This window comes from Stegastes partitus, unplaced genomic scaffold (assembly GCF_000690725.1).
Source record: "Stegastes partitus isolate 25-593 unplaced genomic scaffold, Stegastes_partitus-1.0.2 Scaffold1196, whole genome shotgun sequence".
Taxonomy (NCBI): domain Eukaryota; kingdom Metazoa; phylum Chordata; class Actinopteri; family Pomacentridae; genus Stegastes; species Stegastes partitus.
In genome coordinates this window covers 223,062-243,541 of record NW_007578927.1, presented here as the reverse complement: position 1 = coordinate 243,541, position 20,480 = coordinate 223,062, and the positions used below count along the sequence as shown (strand labels likewise).

At 40.5% G+C, this 20,480-nt stretch overlaps 1 protein-coding gene across 1 annotated transcript in view; it reads right to left on the bottom strand.

The window, feature by feature from the left end:
- Nucleotides 1-1,080: 1,080 nt before the first annotated feature.
- ryr1b (ryanodine receptor 1b (skeletal)) overlaps nucleotides 1,081-20,480 on the bottom strand; it is a 75,839-nt gene continuing 56,439 nt past the window's right edge. Inside the window, exons 83-106 of the mRNA XM_008297196.1 lie at nucleotides 18,973-19,049; nucleotides 18,811-18,884; nucleotides 18,347-18,364; nucleotides 14,123-14,203; nucleotides 13,830-13,918; nucleotides 13,159-13,287; nucleotides 12,673-12,777; nucleotides 10,299-10,380; nucleotides 8,885-10,203; nucleotides 8,721-8,806; nucleotides 8,235-8,412; nucleotides 7,774-7,860; nucleotides 6,100-6,354; nucleotides 5,861-5,991; nucleotides 5,340-5,382; nucleotides 5,108-5,241; nucleotides 4,968-5,028; nucleotides 4,739-4,885; nucleotides 4,524-4,658; nucleotides 4,295-4,451; nucleotides 4,000-4,064; nucleotides 3,789-3,889; nucleotides 3,565-3,616; nucleotides 1,081-2,826 (exon numbers count right to left, since the gene is read on the bottom strand). Of these exons, the coding sequence (XP_008295418.1) occupies nucleotides 2,731-2,826; nucleotides 3,565-3,616; nucleotides 3,789-3,889; nucleotides 4,000-4,064; nucleotides 4,295-4,451; nucleotides 4,524-4,658; nucleotides 4,739-4,885; nucleotides 4,968-5,028; nucleotides 5,108-5,241; nucleotides 5,340-5,382; nucleotides 5,861-5,991; nucleotides 6,100-6,354; nucleotides 7,774-7,860; nucleotides 8,235-8,412; nucleotides 8,721-8,806; nucleotides 8,885-10,203; nucleotides 10,299-10,380; nucleotides 12,673-12,777; nucleotides 13,159-13,287; nucleotides 13,830-13,918; nucleotides 14,123-14,203; nucleotides 18,347-18,364; nucleotides 18,811-18,884; nucleotides 18,973-19,049 (3,702 nt within the window). The 3' untranslated portion in view covers nucleotides 1,081-2,730. The remainder of the gene's footprint in view (nucleotides 2,827-3,564; nucleotides 3,617-3,788; nucleotides 3,890-3,999; nucleotides 4,065-4,294; nucleotides 4,452-4,523; nucleotides 4,659-4,738; nucleotides 4,886-4,967; nucleotides 5,029-5,107; nucleotides 5,242-5,339; nucleotides 5,383-5,860; nucleotides 5,992-6,099; nucleotides 6,355-7,773; nucleotides 7,861-8,234; nucleotides 8,413-8,720; nucleotides 8,807-8,884; nucleotides 10,204-10,298; nucleotides 10,381-12,672; nucleotides 12,778-13,158; nucleotides 13,288-13,829; nucleotides 13,919-14,122; nucleotides 14,204-18,346; nucleotides 18,365-18,810; nucleotides 18,885-18,972; nucleotides 19,050-20,480) is intronic.

Genomic DNA, 20,480 nt, shown 5'->3' with positions numbered 1-20,480 from the left:
TATTATACAGTACTTGAGTCAATACTTACTTTCCAGCACTGCTTCTACATTTTACTGCACCATTATGGCTGCAAAACTCCCTTTAAACCTTACACAATGAACAAAACTGGCATAATACATGTTGTAACGTGCAACTATCACAATATTTCTTGATCTTTTTGGTGAAAAAAAAGACAACGATTTTTACAAAGTGGAGCTACAGTACATGATCTCCGTCCGGCACAGAAACCTGATATTATTTTTCCACTTCCCTACGATTAACAGTGTGATTCATGGAATATTCAGATAAGGTTGTCAACCAAAGTCAAACAGAAACATGCAACCTTTATCTACCACTCAGGTAACCACGTATAATTCTAAATATGTATATTCTCTGGAGGCAGTAGGTTAAAGCTTTGTAAAGTAAACATGCAAAGATGGTTACATAGACACACATACATGCAGATAGGCGCAGAAATCTTTCAGAGAACAAAAGCTAATACATGGGTGTTTCCTGAAAAGTCAACAGCACGACATTTTCGTGTTTGATTAAGATAAACTTCTGCCAACGCCACTGTGAACCTCCACCAGCAGATCACTGAGAGTGGGAACGTTTAATTAAGCAAAACATGAAATCTTGCAAAAGTCAGTTAAAGATGAGCGTCGGGATCAAACTGAAAAGTCTACGGAATTATATCAGAGGAAATAAGAAAGAAAGAGAATATATCAAACACTTGTTTTAAACACTGTAATGAATAATGTAAACGCTATATTTTGTCCTTATTTGTGAGAAATCTGAGCAATGGATGAGTCAGAATAACCACCGTGGACATTTTAAAGAAACGATCCTGCATACTTTCTGAAGTTTATACATCAGACAGCTACTAAATGTATTTAACACACTCATTAAACTGCATAAACAATGTGGGTTTCTATATATTTTCCTGCAACATTCACAGCTACATGCACGCTTAAAGGTTTGTAAGGATCAATAACTTATTCTCTAACCTGTACCTTCAGGCTAAACCTACTTCTAACCAAAACCTCATATCCACACTCCCATCATGCATACAGAAGATCAGACATAAATAAGGAAACATGTTCAAGTTCTCCTTAAAATAATCTGTTTATTCTGTATTGAAACACAGGGTTCAGTCAGAGGACACTCGGTCAAGTGGAAAGTAGAGATCTCCATTCAGCTCCAGACCATCGGCCGCCTCTGTGTGGATCCACAGCGGCAAATGCACCCTTCAGAGTCATCAGCAAAACCAAAAATACTGCTCTGTCTCTGGCGTAACATTAAATACGAGATGGAGAGTTTGTGGGTTGGTGTGTGTTCTGAAGGAGGCGTGGTGAGGCGGAGCCGTCCGAGATCAACGCATCACACATGACTTTCTGGATCGAGAAAAAATAACCAAATATGCTGAATTCCTAAAAATATCTATCGTAAAAACCTAACCAGCAAAAAAAACAAAAGCTAATTTTTCTCTCTTCTGACTGCAAACTGGGCATTTACTTCAGTGTAAGACCAAATCTCCTCATCGCTGCGGATTTCGCAAAACGTGTTCACGTCTGACAAAGCAGCGTGGATCGTTTAAACTCCTCAAAGCCCCAAAGAAAAGAAAAAATATATATATATGTATCTATGATTTATGTAAAATATGTCTTTTCATCAAAAGGCCCCCGAAGCAGCCTAGTCGTGACTCAGTTATACAGGTGACACTTGGGCCAGAAATGTATACATCAAATACATTCATTACTTATTTTAATGCACAGACGAAAACTTATTTGTGCATAAAGTGTCGTAGAACAGACTGTTGGCCAGAGATACAGACGGGCTAAAACGGTCGTCTTCAGAAGATCTGATCTGCGTATAAATAATAAATAAATAACCTTGGCATCCTCCTACGCTGTATGTGTACATCATCGCTATCTTATACGGCACGGAGACACCAGTGGAGATAGGGGACCACATACATCCGGGGGGGACGCGTTGTAAGACTTCAGAGTGCCAACTGGGTTTTTGTCTATGTAGCTGAATCATACTCAGATAACACTACTTTTTTATTATCCTGGCAAAGTCAGTCCAAGTCGGTTTTCGTTCACGATCGCTTGTTTGAAGACAAGTTTCTGTGTCTTTGAGAGAAAAGGAGCGAGAGAGGGCCCGAAAAAGGTTCGCTGCTCCCTCGAAGATCATTTTCTTTTTGAGCGCGCTCTCTCACCGAAACAATCGGAAATGGCAGCAGCCACATACAAAAAAAAAATAAAAATCCAGTCTTACAAACATTATAAACAAGACACATCCACTCGAATCTCAAATAAAACTAAAAGTCTAAACTACCTGATGGCTAAAGCAGTGACATTGCTATAGGCACTATAACGTTTACAGCAGCAGCGACTAAAAGAGCCCCTTGTGTCAAGACACAACTGATGCAAGGCAATCTATGTATATTTTAAATGAAAAAAAGGCCATGTAGTGTATTCGTAGCGGAATAAATAAAGGCCCTTGGCTGTTGAGTTGTCATTATTATTCTGCTTCTCGTCGTGTGGTTCCGTCAGCGTTCTCCTGCAGGTGGTACAACGGCGCAGTCAAAGTGTGCATAGCTTTAACAGAGGAGAGCGGTATGCAGAAGACAAAACTAAGACATAGATGTGTTCAACCTGTAAAATTTCAAATCCTTCCTCTCTCTCTGAATTTCCCTCCTCTCTCCTCTTTTTCTCATTTAGACGCATGTTCGAAGATGCAGGACTTTATCCGAGCTGGTCCTCATACTGCTTCCTGAAGCAGTCTCCAGCAGGGAAGAAGTCCCAGCATCGCTCCTGGTACATCTTCCACACGTATGACTCCTGAAGGTTGGGGGCGAAAAGAGAAAATGTTGCAGCGTTATTATTAATGAAGTCAAAAAATAAATAAATGAATAGGCCTGCTCCTTAACCCAAAAACACAGATTTGAAAAGCAAGTTATCTTTCAAAAAATTACCAGAATTGCACCATTTATCAGCCAGAAATGGCAAAAGCTGAAAAAAATTGTCAGATTTTCAACTTTCTGATGGTCCTTGAACTGCTCATTTGTGTCATTCTATTCTGTCGGGAAAATGAACCGGATCTAAGCTTAAAATTGTGATGTTTCATCAGCATCACTTCATTCTGTCTCATTAAAAAATACATCCCCAAAAATAATTCTAGAAAAAACTAAAAACTTTGCACTTCTCAGCTGAACTGGGATGAACTGCAGGTTGCGTAAACACAGAGCAGATAGGAGTCAACCATATTTATTTCCCCAGTACTGGCAACAGCTGTGTGCATGTGGAAAAATGCTGCACATGTTGAGCTCAGGTTTCTTCTTTTTTTTTTTTTTAAATAAATGAAGAAATTCAACATGTGCCATTATAGCTTGGTTATTCTGCACAAAACGTTCTTTTGAACTCTCTCTCTACTTCTAGCCACGGCTGTGCTGTTTCCATAAAGGTGCAGGATTTTATATTGCAGTGACAAATAAGCCCACAATGAGTAAAATAGAAGTTTAAAATGTACAGAAACTGCTTTAGGATAAGCGGATTAAATTGATCCATGTGTTTACTGACCTGTCCGGTGTGTTCCGTTTCATCTTTATTGATGAGATACATCAGGAAGAACCTGAAGGAGACACAGGAAAATGGTGAAATAATATTCTAATAATATGCAAATACTGTCTTGTTTCTGGAGGATGACAGAGGTGAAGGTCAAGCACAAGCTCATAAATAATAAATACGGGGTGTGTTTAAAGGAGTGCAACTGTCACATCTGCATTCTGAAGTGTGTAACTCACATGTAGTTGGCTAAATTATGCTCCTCTAAAGTGTGCGTCTCGAAGCCATGCGGCGTCGTGTCGAAGTAGTCGCTTCCTATTCCGCAGATGAAGCATTTCGTCTGGAGGGAGAAGAAAGACGAGTTCAGATCAAACCCGTTCTCGTCTTGTAGCCGAGGAAGAGTTGAAGGTGAAGTGACCGTTTAAATCCCACCGAGGCTCATTATCTTACCTCCATGTCCTCTCTGACCTGCTCCTGCTGGTCTCTCAGCTCTCCGAAGGCGTCAATGATCAAACCTGACGGACGGAAAGGCAAAGAAGAGCAAAGCTACTGCTTGAAATGTTTCCGTTTCAGATTTAGGATTCAGACCTGCGACTTTCAATCATACAGTCTTAAACTTTCAAACCCCCAAGACACGTTTCTCTATTCCACTTTTTCTAAGAGATAAAGTAACTTCATCACAAGTTTTCAAACTCTAAATGTTTGAATTTTGTCTGCACTTCTGTTGGAGGGAAGAAGCCCTCACCCTGGATGATAGCCAGCAGGATGACGATGACAAAGAAGAAGAAGGTGATGTCAAAGAAGACTCTGTAGAGCTCGTATTCATCTCCTGCCGGGTCCTCGATTTCATCTCCAATGCCGCCACCAGCGCGCACGCCGACGTACATGTGGAACAGGTAGCACTGCGGGAGGAGGTTAAGAGGTCAGCCAATTCTGTTTTACGTCGCAGCAGAATAATCACGCTCCATACTCACAGTCATCATGTCGTCACACTTCATGTCCGGCTCATCCTCGTCTTCGCTCATGTTGTAGAACTTGCGGAAGAAGTTGAAGGCCACCACGGTGTACAGGTACACCACCACGGCCAGCAAACCCACCGTCATCATCAGCTGCAAGCAACAGAAGGACGTGTGAGTTCACTTCTGAGCATCAAAACGCAAAAAACACGCATCACGAGTGGAAGTGTCACCTGTTTGCCGTTGTGGGTGACGGAGGACAGGATGGTGCGCAGGGTTTTGACACCCATGGCGATGTCCAGAAGATGAGCAGCAAAGAAGAAGTTGTTGTAGTGGCCAAGCAGAGACATTAGCGTGTACCAAACCAGGTAGAGGAAAGTCTAAAAGATTAAAAAGAGATGTGTCAGTAACAACGTAGTGAAAACAACTTAACTTACAGCACGAAGAACTTCCTTAACTCACAGTGTCAGTGAAGACAACACCAAACTGCCAGATCTGGTATTTGATGTCGATCGATGTTATCCTACAGAGAGAGAGAGACAAGTTTGTACTCTAAGCTGTGCTACTTGAATAGTTCATGTAAAAAAGTGAGAAGCACGTACCAGCTGAACATGGAGGTGTCGGGTTCAGGCTTCTTTTCGTGCGTCATGGCGCTGACGTCGAGAGAAGCCAAATCCATACCGAGCAGCTCTGCGATCCTCTCTCTGCCGTAGATGTCACCGTATTTATCCAGGACCTGGATTTTACACAGATGCGTTCAGATGTTTTTGTTTTTTTTAAATCCAGCACATATTGCTGCTAAAACAGGGCTGACGTACGAAAACATCACCTCACCTTTCTTTTGACAAACTTGTCCCAGTAATTGTTGGGGAAAGTTCTGCATTGAAAGAGAAGCATCGTCATTATAATTCTGCGTATTTGAAGCTGGCATGTGAAATGTTAAAATGTTCCGTTAATATTAAATTGAATTCTAAAAGCTAATACGCTGTCCTTGATGTCTGTCCCTCACACGCAGAACACTTGGACAAAAACGCAACAGGACTGACGCCAGCTGCATTAGTGAATCATTTTGGCTGTTTGATGATTAATTAAGGATAATATTGTCCTTGCGAGTTGTGTAACGGTGGTCTTGCATTGAGGAAAAGCGGTGAGTCACTTTCATTAAGCTACTTATTATCAGTGTAATAGGAGATAGACTTGCTAAGATATTGGCCTTGATCTGGATAAAGGCGACACTTCTGTCTGCTGCTGAGGCTGGTCTGGGTTTAGGCTGGAAAGAATTTTGGTGGTGGCCTGCTCAGTAATATGCTGTCTATCCATCCATCCATCTATCTGATAATGTGAAAAGGTCTTACGGCGTGTTGAGCACCAGTCTGTCCCACTGGCCCTTGATGTCATCGTCCTCGGGCTGCTCGGTAACATAGAGACCATCAAACTCCAGCTTTCTGGCCAGTTCTTTCTCTCTTTTGAAGATAACCAGAGGAACCTGAGGGAGACGGAGGGGAACAGAGGACGTCCTGCATGAGCCCAACAAGCAGACAACAACACACAGGGGGATTTTTGTGTTGCAAAGAAAAAAGCAAACAACACGCACCTTGAGGCAGTTGTATCCAATGATGCAGAGGAAGGAGATGATGGTGTGGACGATACCGAAGAAAGCCATGGCTGGTTCCATGTAGCCCGTGCTCTCTTCCAAGAAGTAGTACATGGGGCCTTCTTCATCATCATCTTCTCCTCCGTCATCTAATCCGGATCCGTCCTCCTCAGCGGCGGAGCCTTCGAACAGGCCAGAGCCCTCAAACAGACCAGAACCCTCAAACTCCTCCTCACCTGGAGGACTGTCAGACACCTGGAAAGGTCAGACACAAAGTCAGTCCTTTGTGTGGCGTGAAACTCAAACACAAGAGTGCACATTGAAACAAATGCTTTCTACTATAAGAACAGTTGTTGAAATCCTGCCTCGGAGTATTAGTGTCCTGTACATGGATAAACGTGTAATCTATGGTTGACAGTTGGATTTGTAATGGTGCAGTGGCACCTCCTGCAGGTGACATGTCACCAGGTCATGAGGGATGTTCAGGAACTTTACGTTTCACCTATATCAAGAGGTGCTGCAATGAAGCTCCTGGAATGCGGCTATAAAAACTAAAAGCAGCATCCGATTTAAATTTGGCCACTATTTAAAGTAGTCTTTTTGTGCAGCTCCCAGTGTTCCTGCCACATTCCTGAAAGTCTCATTTTGTAATCGAGCACCAATTGCATCGCGTGCTGGATCCTCTTTCTCAAAACAGCAACGCCTCAGCTTGAATTTCATTCTGGAAGATTGTGTTGGTGCAGCTTAAAACTTTTCCAGCCCATGAATTACCGTAATTTCCGGACTATAAGTCGCTGCTTTTTTCACACGCTTTGAACGCTGCGGCTTAAACAACGATGCGGCTAATTTATGGATTTTTACGAATTCGCCTCAAGACGAAAGTGACATTGAGAGCGACAACGAAAGAGAGACTGAGGAAGTGTGTGATGAAGTCAATCTGAGGCTGTTCAATTCCGACACTGAAGACTTTAGTGGTTTTAGTGCGCAGGAGGAAGATGAAGATAGCGATCAATGACTTTTCCTGGTAGGCTGCTGAATTGTTTATTTTTTAAGCAGCCATGTTCCATTCAATGTTCGGAAAAAAAGCATTTACGTATTTGTGTACGTTACCGGTACGTATTTAATTAAAAGTTTTAAAAAATCTTTCTGCGTAAATATCTCATGTTACAACGTGGGCACCAGCGGTTTATAGACAAGTGCGGCCGATAGATGTACAAATTCTTCTTTCTTTTTAAAGTTAGTGGGTGCAGCTTATATTCAGGTGCGCTCAATAGTCCAAAAAATTACGGTACTCTTCGTTGTGCTGCTGACCGATTCTTCCTTCTCCAATATTGATACAGCAGGCTTTACCACTGAAATCTGTTGTTGGGTCTCTGGGCTGTAGCTGTAAACCCAGCTCTTGAGACCAGTGATGACTCTTGACATAAAGGCTGAGTCAGTTTGGCACAGAATATGATGATTGCTCTAAATTTGCAAGTGCTCAGAACGGAACTTCTAGAGAGAGTTCCTAACATGGCAGGAGCACTGTGCAGGAGCAGTGTGTTGTTGCACAAGAAGACTACTTTGATGGGAACAGTGGTCACATTTAAATCCAATGCTTCTTTTTCCCCAATACTTTTTATAGACAAAGTCTGTGAACTTCTTGATCGCACCTCCTAAGTCTCAAATACAGACCTTGTAGAAGAGCAGGATGAAATTGAGAGCGAAGGCGATGAACAGGGCCAAGAACCGAAGGTTGTAGAAGTTCCGAGAAAGGTAGTTCTGAGGACAAAAAAACCCAAAAGATTGGCAAGATTTGAGTATAGCCTCAGCAAAAAACAAAAGGAGCATTTCACTGTCTGATTCCCCTTCATTAAAGTTTAAAATGGATCAGACTGAGCAGGAATACTGATTAGATCCTGATTCCTGTTGTCATGTAGTTGCCAAATATCTTCCATGAGTTAACAAACAGGCAACTATGTTTCCCAAAAAACACTGCTCCGTGTACCAAACTGAATTTCGAGCAATCAGGTTGAACATATTACGCTCATCTTCCAGTATTTACATCTTCCTACAATACAAGTAAGTCAGGCTCTGCCACTGCATGGCATCTAAGGTACATTCAGAAACATGCACGACAACAAAGAGCTGTTCACCATGAATTTGATCCTCTGAATTTCCAGCTCGTTCCACAGCTCAAAGCCCTCCTCGGCTGGTTTCTTCTCCTTCTTCGCCTTCGCCTTCACGGTTTTCGTCTCTTCCTCCTCCACAGGCTCTTCCTCCTTCACCTCCGGTTCAGGCTCTGGTATGTCTGCCTTCTCTCCATTCTCAGTGCTGGAAAAAGTGGGTTTTTGATAATAAAAGTGACTGACTACATGTCTTAATGCGAACAGCTAATATAGAAAAGCTTGAGTAATTCTGTACAGTGATTTACATCCAGTTTAAAGCTGCTAAAGGCAGCAAATGATGGTTCACGATTAAATAAATATTTGCTATATCAGTGTAGAAGCTATAAATTTGCACACCTGCAGCTGCATCTAAAACAAACACAGCTCTTATTTTTAGCTACGAGTGATTCAATATCGGCCAAGGACAAATTAGCTTCAGGGCTGATGTTGAGCTGCACCAGGCAGACGACTTACTCTGCTTTCTCGGTCTCCTGAGGGGGCTCTTCTTCCTGTACTTCAACCTTTTCCTCCTCTCCTGGTCCTCCCACTGCAGCGGCCAGCTGGTTCAATGACAGCTTGCAGTTAATCAACCGTTTAAGTGGAGTGTTCGTCAACAGCTATCAGGCAGACCGACTCACCAGTTTCCTCTTGAGCAGCGGCGTGCCCTCTGGAGTCGGAGGCTCTTCAGGTGTCGTCTCGCCGAAGTCTCCGAGTCCACCAGGAGCATTGAAACCAGGCAGGCGTCCACCTTCCCGATCCTCGCCATCCTCCTCTACTTCTTCTTCTCCTACAGCATCTAGGTGGTCCACCCCTCCATCTGCATCTTGGACCTCTGTAGCACCTGGTTCAGGCGGCAGATCGTCGTGAACTTCGTCCTGTGTTGGATCCGGCATGCTGGCTAGAATCTCTGTGACGGTCATCTTCTTGGCACCCTCCACTAAGCCTCCACCAAACAGCGCCTTCCATATTAGTGTGAAGAAGCCCTTACAAATGCTATAGACAAATATCAGGATCCCCATGATAACAGTGTAGACAAACGTAGCCAGACCAATCACCATCTCCTTCACGGTCATTTTCCTCAGTTTGCGGTAGCGGCGGCGCAGGTTACGGAAGGTGAACATGTTGAAGAAGTTAACCACACTCTTCAGGAAGTCTGCGAAGGCGGAAGTCGACTCCGGAGCTTCACCCTCACCGTTGCCTTCCTCTCCTTCTCCGGACTCTCCTCCTCCTCCTTCGTCTCCTCCGCCCTCCTCCTCTTCCTCGTCGTCTTCTTCCTCTGCACCGTCTCCCTCGGGCTCGGAGATGGACGCGGCAATGTTCATCTCAAAAATGGTGTCCTCGCAGAAGTTCACAAACATCTCCATCTTCTCACTCTCGCCGCCCTCATTGACCACGTCAAAGATGAACTGCCTCTTAGACTCTCTGACTTGTGGCATCTCCCACTGGTTGCGGTTCGCCTCGCTGATTTCAAAGTAAATGCGCTCGATCTTCCTGCTGGCTCCCATGATCTCGATGCGGCCGAGGAAAGGGCGGAAATAGTTGAGCACGCTCTCGGCCTGCTCCAGGAAGTTCTGAAGGCGAGTGTCGTGGGGTACGTGCTCCGACAGGTTTGTGAGCAGAACTGCGATATTGAAACCGATGTCTTTGGCCGGCTCCTGGAAACGATCAGCAAACTCCTCAAAGTTGATCATCTCGTTCTCATCGGCCTCCGAGCAAGAGAGGAGGAACTGGATCTCTGAAGGTGAGTATTGCTTCTGGCTGTCCATGGCCTTGGAGAAGTCCTTCTTCGAGATGAGCCCACGTGGATCGGTCACATAGTCCCGGAAGGCGTCAGACGCCACGATGTCCTTGAGCTTGAGGAACATGTCGAAGAACTTGAGGATCATCTCCACGTTGCTGGAGGACTCGACCAACATGTCGACCATTTGTCTGGCAATGGTGCCGTTCACCACGTTGCCTGAGAGCAGAAGAAGGTGAGAGGAGATCAGGATAACGTAGGAAGGCGTGTGATAGAAAGGTGAGGACATGGACAGACTGAGATGGACTTCCTACCTTCAAGTAGAGACAGTAGCATCACTACCATGTCCTTCTGCAGGTCCAACAGTTCCTTCAGCAGTCCAATCTGACTGGAGTCCTGCAACAAAGCCAAAACACACCGCGAAATACAAACACACAGCAGAGAAAACAAGTTTCTTAACACGTGTACTGACTGAAACTCATCATTTCATTTACATATATTCCATTTTTTTATTTGGTATGTGCTTCTTTTGAGACATAAGTGAAAGACGCTACCTCAGAGTGCGCTCTACTCCAAAAATGATCCTGGGTTTGCATTTTTAAATAAAGAATACGCATTTTTAACGTCACAAATAGTACACTGAATGTGATGCGATGCAAGACAGACACTAGAAACACAGGCAGGTGTAAGAGGAGGAGAGAAAATGACTCTTCTAGGAAGCATCGCTCTTTAGCTGGAAAAAAAAAAAAAAGGCTGCAGGATGGAAGAACAACCATATTTGCAAACGCTGATCTTAGCAGTCCTGAAGGCCTGCACCAGCAGATAACAGCAACCACACATATTTTAGAGTCTACAGCGGCTGTCAGGCTGGTGGAGACGTAGCGGGAAAGCGACAAGCGAAATCGCAGTTTAATAACCTGAGAACAAAAAAAGCCAAACACAGCTAAGTGAACAGAAGCAAAGCCAGATGTTTAAATGCATTAAAGAGCAACATAAAATACAGCCCACGAAGAAGAAATAACTCAATCAAAGTCATTGTTGTGTTGAAATAACACCTTAAGAAAGGAATTAAAACGGCAAACTAAACTGTCACCTGCTCTAAAATTAAGCCTAAAACTGCATTTATACTTGGAGATGCAAAGACAAACTATGAACAGAGCTACATGAAGATGAAGCAGGTTGTTCAGCCTCTTGTTAGAGAATGTGGTGACGCATGAGAGTTTTAAAAAAAATAAATAAAAAAGCATGAAGGGCCCTTAAATGAGATGGCGTTTGGTGGGAAAACACAGATTCTTACGCCATTTCGTTGTCCAGGATCAGGGTGCATCTAACGGGGTTGCATATGAAAATAAAAATGTTATCCATCAACATTCTTTTTTTTTTTTTTTACTTCATTTCTGTACCGTGTGAGTCTGAATATCATTTTTAGATATTTGACATTATTGAATTTCAACCATCAAGCCTGCATTTATTTAATCTCTCCAAAACCTTTTAATGTTTTCTGAGAATCTCTGTCGATAAATTAAGAAAAAACATACGTTCTAATCCAAAACAAAAAGTGCCTTAAACTAGAACTGATGCAAAAGCTACTTGATCTTGCCTTTATATAAGACAAATATATAAATAAATGCATTTAAAACAGCAGTGTCAGTAGCAACCAAAACCGTCACACAGAATTAAGACTGAGCAGGAAGCACTGCAGCTCCTTGTTAGAGCAAACAGGTTACAGACCGCAGACACGTATTACCACAAAGCAAACACACGGTTCATCCAAAGCACAATCAAAGCACTGGTCAGTATGAGATGAGGAGGAAGATTAACTGTAGAATCACAAAGTTTAAAGTGAGAGAAAACGTAAAGTAAGAGGGAAGAAGGAGTAACTGTTTTACTTCAAATTGTTTCTGCCAAACCTAAATTGCGAACTGACTGGTTTATTCAACAGCACATTATAGGTTTAATTTGTTTACAACGCAAACGTAGTGACAACGGTTTCTGCGGGCTTCTGAAAACTAGATTTAAAAAAAAAGATTTCTCTATATGTTAACAGGAAATCTAACAGTCTATTTAAATTAATCAGTTAATGTACACATATAAGAAAAGTGTCAAGTGAAATTACATTGACATAATCTAACAGTACCTTGTATTAATACTGCATACACTAATTTATATGTTAAATAATAAATTATACAATTAGATTAATCAATTTTTAAGTTAATTGCACTTAAGTGGGAATCACAACTGAATCTGCTGTGAATAGCAAAGGCAGATTATTTTGTAAATTCTGTTTTTATTCAGGTTTGGCCTCAGACCTACAACACATTGGACCTTCACACCTTCGCGTTCTTTTCTAAAACGGCTCAGTAACGAGGCAGAAACAATCTGACAAAGAAAAGAAAGGGGGGAAGGCTAGTTAAGATGTAAAAAACCAGGTCATTAAACAAAAGAATAATCGAATAAATACATACTTTACTCTGCAGGAACCGTGAGAGAGACAGTTCATATAATTAGTATACTCGACGTGGACGCTGAATCACAACACTGAATTATTATTATCATTACAGAAAATAGGACATTTTCCTGGATTCTCTACACAAATCATCCTTGAAAAACTCACAAAATACACAGAAAAGTACACAATATGGCTAGAAAAAGGTGGAAAATGAATCAATTTCTAGGAATGTCTCTTACCTGAGCAAGTTTCATCATCATGTGAGCAAAGACGTGCAGGAAGCCGACAACAGCGTCCCACAACCTGCTGTGGGCCAGAGACTGCTGGTTTCCAGTACAGGGGCCCTGAAAGACACAAAACACAGAAAATGATCCAGTGTTGTCATCACAGGAGATATATTTATTATTGTTTTTGTGATTCAAAGTCAGTATTTGAAACCTCAATCTGTCTGTTGGGACAAACGTAAACGCATCCTGTCATATCTTATGCATGAAGAATACCATTTATAGTCTCATTTTAGCGGAAAAATAAAAATTTGTATCGCCTTTTTGATGCAAATCTCACATATCCAGTTATTCTGTAACACAGTTCTTGTCACAGCTTATTCAGTAGCGTGTACCATGTACAGAATTTAAGTTAAGCCCTCTCAGATTCCACCCACTTTCATGCAGGTGCCCGTCCAGCCACTTAACTACGCGCTACGACTCGCCGCCATTCCTTCTTACCTGGATGTACTCTGTCAGGCTGTTGAAGACCTGCTTGGCCACGGTCATTGCTTTGGAGAAATTCCTTTTACCAGGCTCATCGATGATGTCTTTTCCTGAGTAGTACCAGTAAAAATCACTGATCGACTCCTGCAAGCAAACGAGGAGGGAAAAGAGTTGAACATCAAAGTGAAACAAGTTGATTCATCTATACAGTGAGTATAATTTTACTGTTAATTTTACAGCTATCAGAGCACACTTAGAGTTATTATTTTGCTTCCTCTGCTCTCTTTCCATGCCTTTGTGTCACCATTGCATGTCATCAACTTTGCATCTTCTCTCTCCAGTTGTGTTGTCCTTTCTGCAAGAATCTCTGGAGCTTTGTTTCTGCATTAGGTTTAAGGCACTAATATTCTGCAAATACATGTATGTGTGCTGGTTGACTAAACTCTAAAAAAAGGGCAAATAAATAAACTTGAAATGTGAATCTGATTGTGGCAATATAATCATCTTAGGACACTTTTCTGTTTGACCAACTGAAGGTCAGTAAAAACAAAGGCCATGGAGAAATCTTTCAGCGAAATTCGACGACACTAAAGTGATATTTTCATAAAATCTTGCCGTCTTTCATATTAATGTAGGCACTTGATGCTAAATCTTAACAAAATCAGGGCCGAGTGTATCGGAGTGACCTGTAGTCGCAGCAGGTAGTCCACAGTGCAGATGATGACGTTGATGGTGGTGGTGCTGCCTGTCTGAGTTCTCAGGTAGTTCTGGAAATCTGAACACAAATCAAAGTCTCATTTTAACATTCCAGGCAGAGGATATTGCATTTACGGGATAAATGTACATTAATCGTACAAACACTGAGCTGCCACTTTTATCTACAAGACACAGCGGTTCACCGGCTTCAACAGTAAGTTATTGTGACCGAAAACCAGCCTGACATTCGGTAAAAGGACGATTCTGCTCTTCGTTCACTCACCGTTATTGTGGCCTTCACAAAGAAGCTGCAGGAAGCGGAAGAGGTCACACGTAAACTCATCGTCTGCCATCACTTTCTCATCTGGGCAGAGCAGCAAAAGACACGCAAATGAACCCGTGCAAGAGAAGCTTCTGACAGTCCCAGTGCAGAGAATATATATTTTTGCTGTGTTATTCTGTTAGAATACACAGTGGAAAACCCAAATTTAGCACAAGGAATTAGGTGTATTAAGGTTAAGGGTGATTTGGAAGGTATTAAAAAAGAAAATTAAAAAAAAATAGTTTCACCTTGCACAAAAGGTGAATGAAAATGTGGAAAATTGTAAGTTTACCACCCGTATAAGTGGCATTTTAATTCATTTATATTCAATTACTACCAATAGAAACAAAAATACACTTCAAAGAATCTCCATTTTAACGAATCAAACAAGTTTTGGACAACGAGTAACATAACTTTGGTATCAGGCTATTCTACAGACAACATCATTTTCTACAAAATCCTTTTATTAAAACTAGAGCCTACCTTATACTTATTAAAAATACAGATTTATTTTCTAAAAAAAAACAAAATAAACAAAAAAACTACTCAACAAAAACAAGAAAAACTGCATTTGGAGTCCAAATGTCTAAATGTTTTAGGAAAAACAAGGTTAATCTGAAACCAAATTAATCGTTAAAACAGATGTTTTAGACTTTTTAGTATTCAGATTAGATTTTTATATTAACTGTGTTATTCACATTAAATGGTTACTGTGGTGAACCAGGTTTCTATGACACATCTCTGATACACATTAAACAGCAAGATTTAGATTTAGTACATTAACAATGAGCAGGAATCATACTTACAGCAACTAAAGCACATAATGTGTGTGTGATGATGCTGAGTGACATTAGTTATGTGTACGTTACGCATGTTTGTCAGTAAGTGTGACCGTGTGGGAGGACGTACACACATGGATTATAAAAACTGTAAAATTGTAAGTACCATCACCTCACATCACTTCTGATTTCATGAGCATGTTAGTAATAAACACAAAAACCTCTTAAGTCTCCGTCCATTTGTCAGCTGGAGGCTCCTGCAGTGACTTCCTCCCCCAAAACTAATACTGTCTAGCGCTACAGATGTTTTTTTTTTTTAACATAAAAACATCTCTTCAACAAAACTGGGACGGACAGCAGAACAAACACCAGTCACATCACACTGAAGTGGACACGGGAAACAGATACATGAACACAGGAATCAACACATAAAAGTACATCTGGCCACACAGATGTTGACACGTGAGTACAGATACGACGTCAAGTCACACCGGCATGCAGGACAGATCTACTGAACTCTGCAAACTCCAGTTAGCTATCATGTTGGAGGGGGGGGGAGAAAAAAACCATTCAGTACACACTGACGTATATCGAATGCTGGAAAATGCACAGTTGTTGTCAGGGTGGGAAGAAGGACTGACATGAATCTTCTTGCAGTAGCTTTTTGTAGTTGCACTGTTTGACTTCTGATCCATTACAAGATGTGCATATATAAAACTCTGTTAGCATGCGATCGGGTGTTTTAAAAACTGTGTCTTTCTCAAAAAATGCAAAAGCATGCTCAGATTGAATCACGACCGCACATGAACAGAACATTACAAAACAGCGGCGGAGGGATGCCGGGTTTAAAAAAAAAAAAAAATTTCCGAAAACAACAATCGTGGCCACAATACTGGATGTAAAATGTGTAGCCATGGTGACTACTGTTAAAAAAATACCAGTAAAGGGGCGTGTAGACGTCAATAATGTAATAATGGCCGATAATGTAATAAATTTCAAAAATGCAACAGGCCAATAACGTAATAAAAGTCCTGAACCGATAACGTAATATAATAAAATAGTTATTACATTATCAGATCAGGACTTTTACTACGTTATTGGCCAATTATTACGTTATTGGCATTTACATTTTAAAAATGGCAAATTTATTGTGTTATTGGCTTCTACAGGGTTCCATCACATACGAGAGTCAACAGGTCGTGAATACAAAACAGCTAATCTAGAACTTCATTTTAAACTCCACTGTTGCCTATAAAGTTGGAATCATTTTTGTTTTCACACACGTTCTCTTTTTATTTCTATTTACCACATCAGTAATCACTTCTGACCAGGTGCAATGGTTACATACTGACCCCCAGCTACCAGGTGGAACTACTTCTGATTTTGGCATCTGACTGAAGAGTGGGACGTCGTGCCCATTGACACCATCAACAAGCTGGTGGACAGTATGCCACCATGTCTTAACGCATTGTCAGGTGTGGCCAGGCTCAATATTAGTGACTGAGTTACACTTGAAATCGTAATATTGGTCGTTGTTATGCATGAAATCCCCTTGAATATGTCTTTCCTTTTAAAGTGACCAAGGTTGAAAAATTGAAACAAAACCCTTAATCCCATTGCTCAATACCCCCAATTCAATTTAAGCCTGAAAACATAGTTTGCAAAAGTTAATTGTGGTTTAAGTTTTACTGTGATATGTATTGTATGTATATTGTGATATCAATAAAGTTTTGAGAAGATACAGTCGTCCTCAAATGTATTCCTACCCTCCCATTAAAGAAGGAAACAAACAGCTGTCACTGAAACAAGCTGAAATTGACAAAAGTAATAATAAATAAAAATTTTATGAAAATCATGACATCGCTTTTGAATTGTGGTTCAACAGAAATGTAAAAAAATAAATTATTTAGTTGAACAACTCTTTGAGCCAATCACTGCAATCAAGTGTTTTCTGTAACTCTCAGTCAGACTTCTGCACCTGTTGACAGGTGTTCTGGTTCACTGCTCATCAGCAAAGTGCTCTAATTTGTCTGGGACAGTTTTTTTTTTTTATTCTTTTCAACCACAATTCAAAAGCAATGTCTTATTTCACTAAATTATAATTTATCAATTTTTTATTTATTATTACTTTTTCAGTTTCTAGTTATTTGAGTGACTATTGTGATTTTGCCTTTTCTTTATTGGAAAGGTAGGAATACATTTGAGAATGACTGCATACACTTTATCTATCAAGAATAAATGGCATTGTCATAATCATTTCACGAGAAGAGGTAAAAAAAAATATTTGATTCCAACTTTATGGGCAATAGTGTATTTAAGAACTGTCACTTTCCTTATTATCAGTTTGCAATCTAACATCTTGTGTTGTGCACATTAAGCATTAAACAGAAAGAATTATGCATCAAAAAACAGTTAAAATAGACGAATGTAAAATTAGCTTAAGGGACACAACTCAGCAGCAGCTAATCTGGGATTTATTTTAAAAACGCAGTTTGCACGATCGTTGCGTATATTAAGCTTTAAGCAGAGAGTGTCAGGTAATAAAAATATCTTAAATAATATGAACTAACTCAAAAACTTTGCCCTTCAGCCAATGCTACATTCTGTTTTCTTGCTAACTTTGAATTCAGGTATTTCTTTCTTTAAAATCTTCACTTGGTCACACATGATGCTGATTGCGAACCACTTATCGGGACTATTGGTGAAAAGGTACAAAAATCAAGACAGCGACCAAGAGCCTATCTCACTTTACAGCATTTTGTTTTCATGTTGAGTCTTTCCAACAACAACTAGGCCACAGTTAAACATTATGATCTGATATTCCAGAGAAACGCCTACAACACTGCCAGGGGTAAAACAGGACAAAATCAAAATGATTAGAAGTTATTGTGAGGATGTCCGAATGGTGAGCCGGCTACATTTGAACGATGCAAATTAGAGAGAGACACGGGGCTTCAAGAGTTCCTACTGCTGCAATTCATTTCAGTTTCTAGGTCACAGGCTCAGTATTTATGAGTCAAAAAAAAGTGGGAGAGGAAGATGGAGGTTACTGCGTTTCCTTCCCAGTGATCAGTCACGAGACTGAGATTGTTGGAGTTACAGTAGATCTGTGATAAAACACTCAAGGATGAAAATGAAACTCTACAGTCACTTCCAAAGGGAAAAAGGCAGCGATACGATGCAGAGGAGCAGCACGTGTATCGTCGCGGTGTTTCCTTCACAATGCAACAGTGAGCGAGTGACTGTGAAGCCTATTTTCAATGGTTCCTTGAGTGTGAAATGAATGCATATTAAAGTCACAGCAAGGAAAAGTCTAGTCAAGTGATTAAGAGCTAAAAGAGACAGAGAGGACAGAAAAAAGAGGGAAAGAAGGAGAGAAGATATATCACAGCAAAGTTTCATTTACCACGTTCTAGCTTCTTATCTGAGAACCGTGAGAGCAGCAAATTGACGGGCGGGGAGGACATGGGCATGAGGGGGGTAAAGGGTTGAAACGACGGGCAAAGTGAACAAGATGTAGGGGGAGAGAAAAACAAAGAGAGACGAAGTGAGTCCAGAAATCTCATGGCTGTCAGTGGATGATCAACAGTTCAACATTCATCAACAGTCAAAATGCTGTGACTAACACGAGTGCGTCATCGCTGGAGGATTTTAAACATGAAAACACACAACCTGCAACCAGGCATCCAAACAGAAGAACAGACTACACACTGGAACTGGAGAAGTGTTGCATCATATCACAAACCAATGCAAAAAAAACCAACAAAAAGGGAAGACAACAAAGATGTGGCACTGTGTGTATGTGTGCACTGTGTTGTTGTTGTTGTTGTTGTGTTGAGTTCCTGTTGGGAAGCTGCAGATCAAACTCACTGGTGCCCTCCTCTGAAACCATCCCAAGTCCCTCCGCCTTATTCTGTCTCTCAAAAGCGTTCAAGTCCAAAACGCTGCAAACAGCAAACACATCGTCAGAGCAGATCTTTGAGCATCATTTTTATTAAAACCTTAACAATAAAAAGCAGAAATGTGACGGACCTGCAGGTCTGCATGAGAGCCTGAACGCTAAGGAAGAATCCCACATCCTTTTTATCCTTCAGATAGTCCAGCATTCTCTGCACACAGATAAAAAGAAAGGAACATTTAACGAGCAGTTCACTGAAGATGTTCAGATATACAGCTGTGAACATAAGGTTACATACACGTGTAAAAGACAATGTGCATGACAGCAGTCTCGAGTTTCTAATGACTCCTATGATGGAATCGTTGAAACATCTCACAATCATGCATTTTGGTTCTGACATAGCTTAATTACAGGTGTTCTGGACAAATGATGAAATCTGCTCGGTCAAAAATGTACATACAGCAATGCTAATATTTGGTTAAATCTCAATTGGCCATTTTAACCTCAACTGGGCGCTGCTGGTTCACTTGCTAATTTTTGAAAGAATCAAAATGCATGATTGTTGTTTTGNTGAAATTGACAAAAGTAATAATAAATAAAAATTTTATGAAAATCATGACATTGCTTTTGAATTGTGGTTCAACAGAAATGTAAAAAAACAAAAACAAAAAACAAGCATGATGGGACCCCTAAACTAATATTAGTTGAACAACCCTTTGAGCCAATCACTGCAATCAAGTGTTTTCTGTAACTCTCAGTCAGACTTCTGTTGACAGGTGTTCTGGTTCACTGCTCATCAGCAAAGGGCTCTAATTTGTCCAGGACATTTTTATTTTATTTTATTTATTTTTTTAACCCACAATTCAAAAGCAACGTCTTATTTCACTAAATTATAATTTAGCAATTTTTTTTATTTATTATTACTTTTTTCAGTTTCTAGTTATTTGAGTGACTGTTGTGAATTTTGCCTTTTCTTTATTGGAAAGGTAGGAATACATTTGAGGATGACTGCACACACTTTATCTATCAAGAATAAATGGCATTGTTACAATCATTTCATGAGAAGAGGTAAAAAAATATTTGATTCCAACTTTATGGGCAACAGTGTATTTAAAAACTCTCACTTTCCTTATTGTCAATTTGCAGTCTAACATCTTATGTTGGGTACATGAAGCATTAAACAGAAAGAATTTTGCATCAAAAAATAATTAAAATAGACGAATGTCAAACTAGCTTTAAGGGACACGATTCAGCAGCAGCTAATCTGAGATTTCATTTTAAAAACTCAGTTTGCACGATCGCATCTTGCACTGCGTATATTAAGCTTTAAGCAGAGACACATTATTTAACAAAAATATGTTAAATAATGTGAAATTAACTCAAAAACTTTGCACTTCAGCCAATGCTACATTCTTATGGGATTAGATTTGTGTCAAAATTTTTAACCAAAACTTATCAAAAGTCAAACAAAACTAATGGATTCAAGAGAGAATAAAATTAACTCAAGCAAAAAATTATAGCCTTCAAAATAAAAATTGTCACTTGAAAACAAATAACTCTGTCTTTTATTTTGATTGAGGATGTAGTTTTGTTCTCGCTTCCTTCTGCGTCTCTCTCTTTTGGTTGCGCTTCTCTTTTTTTT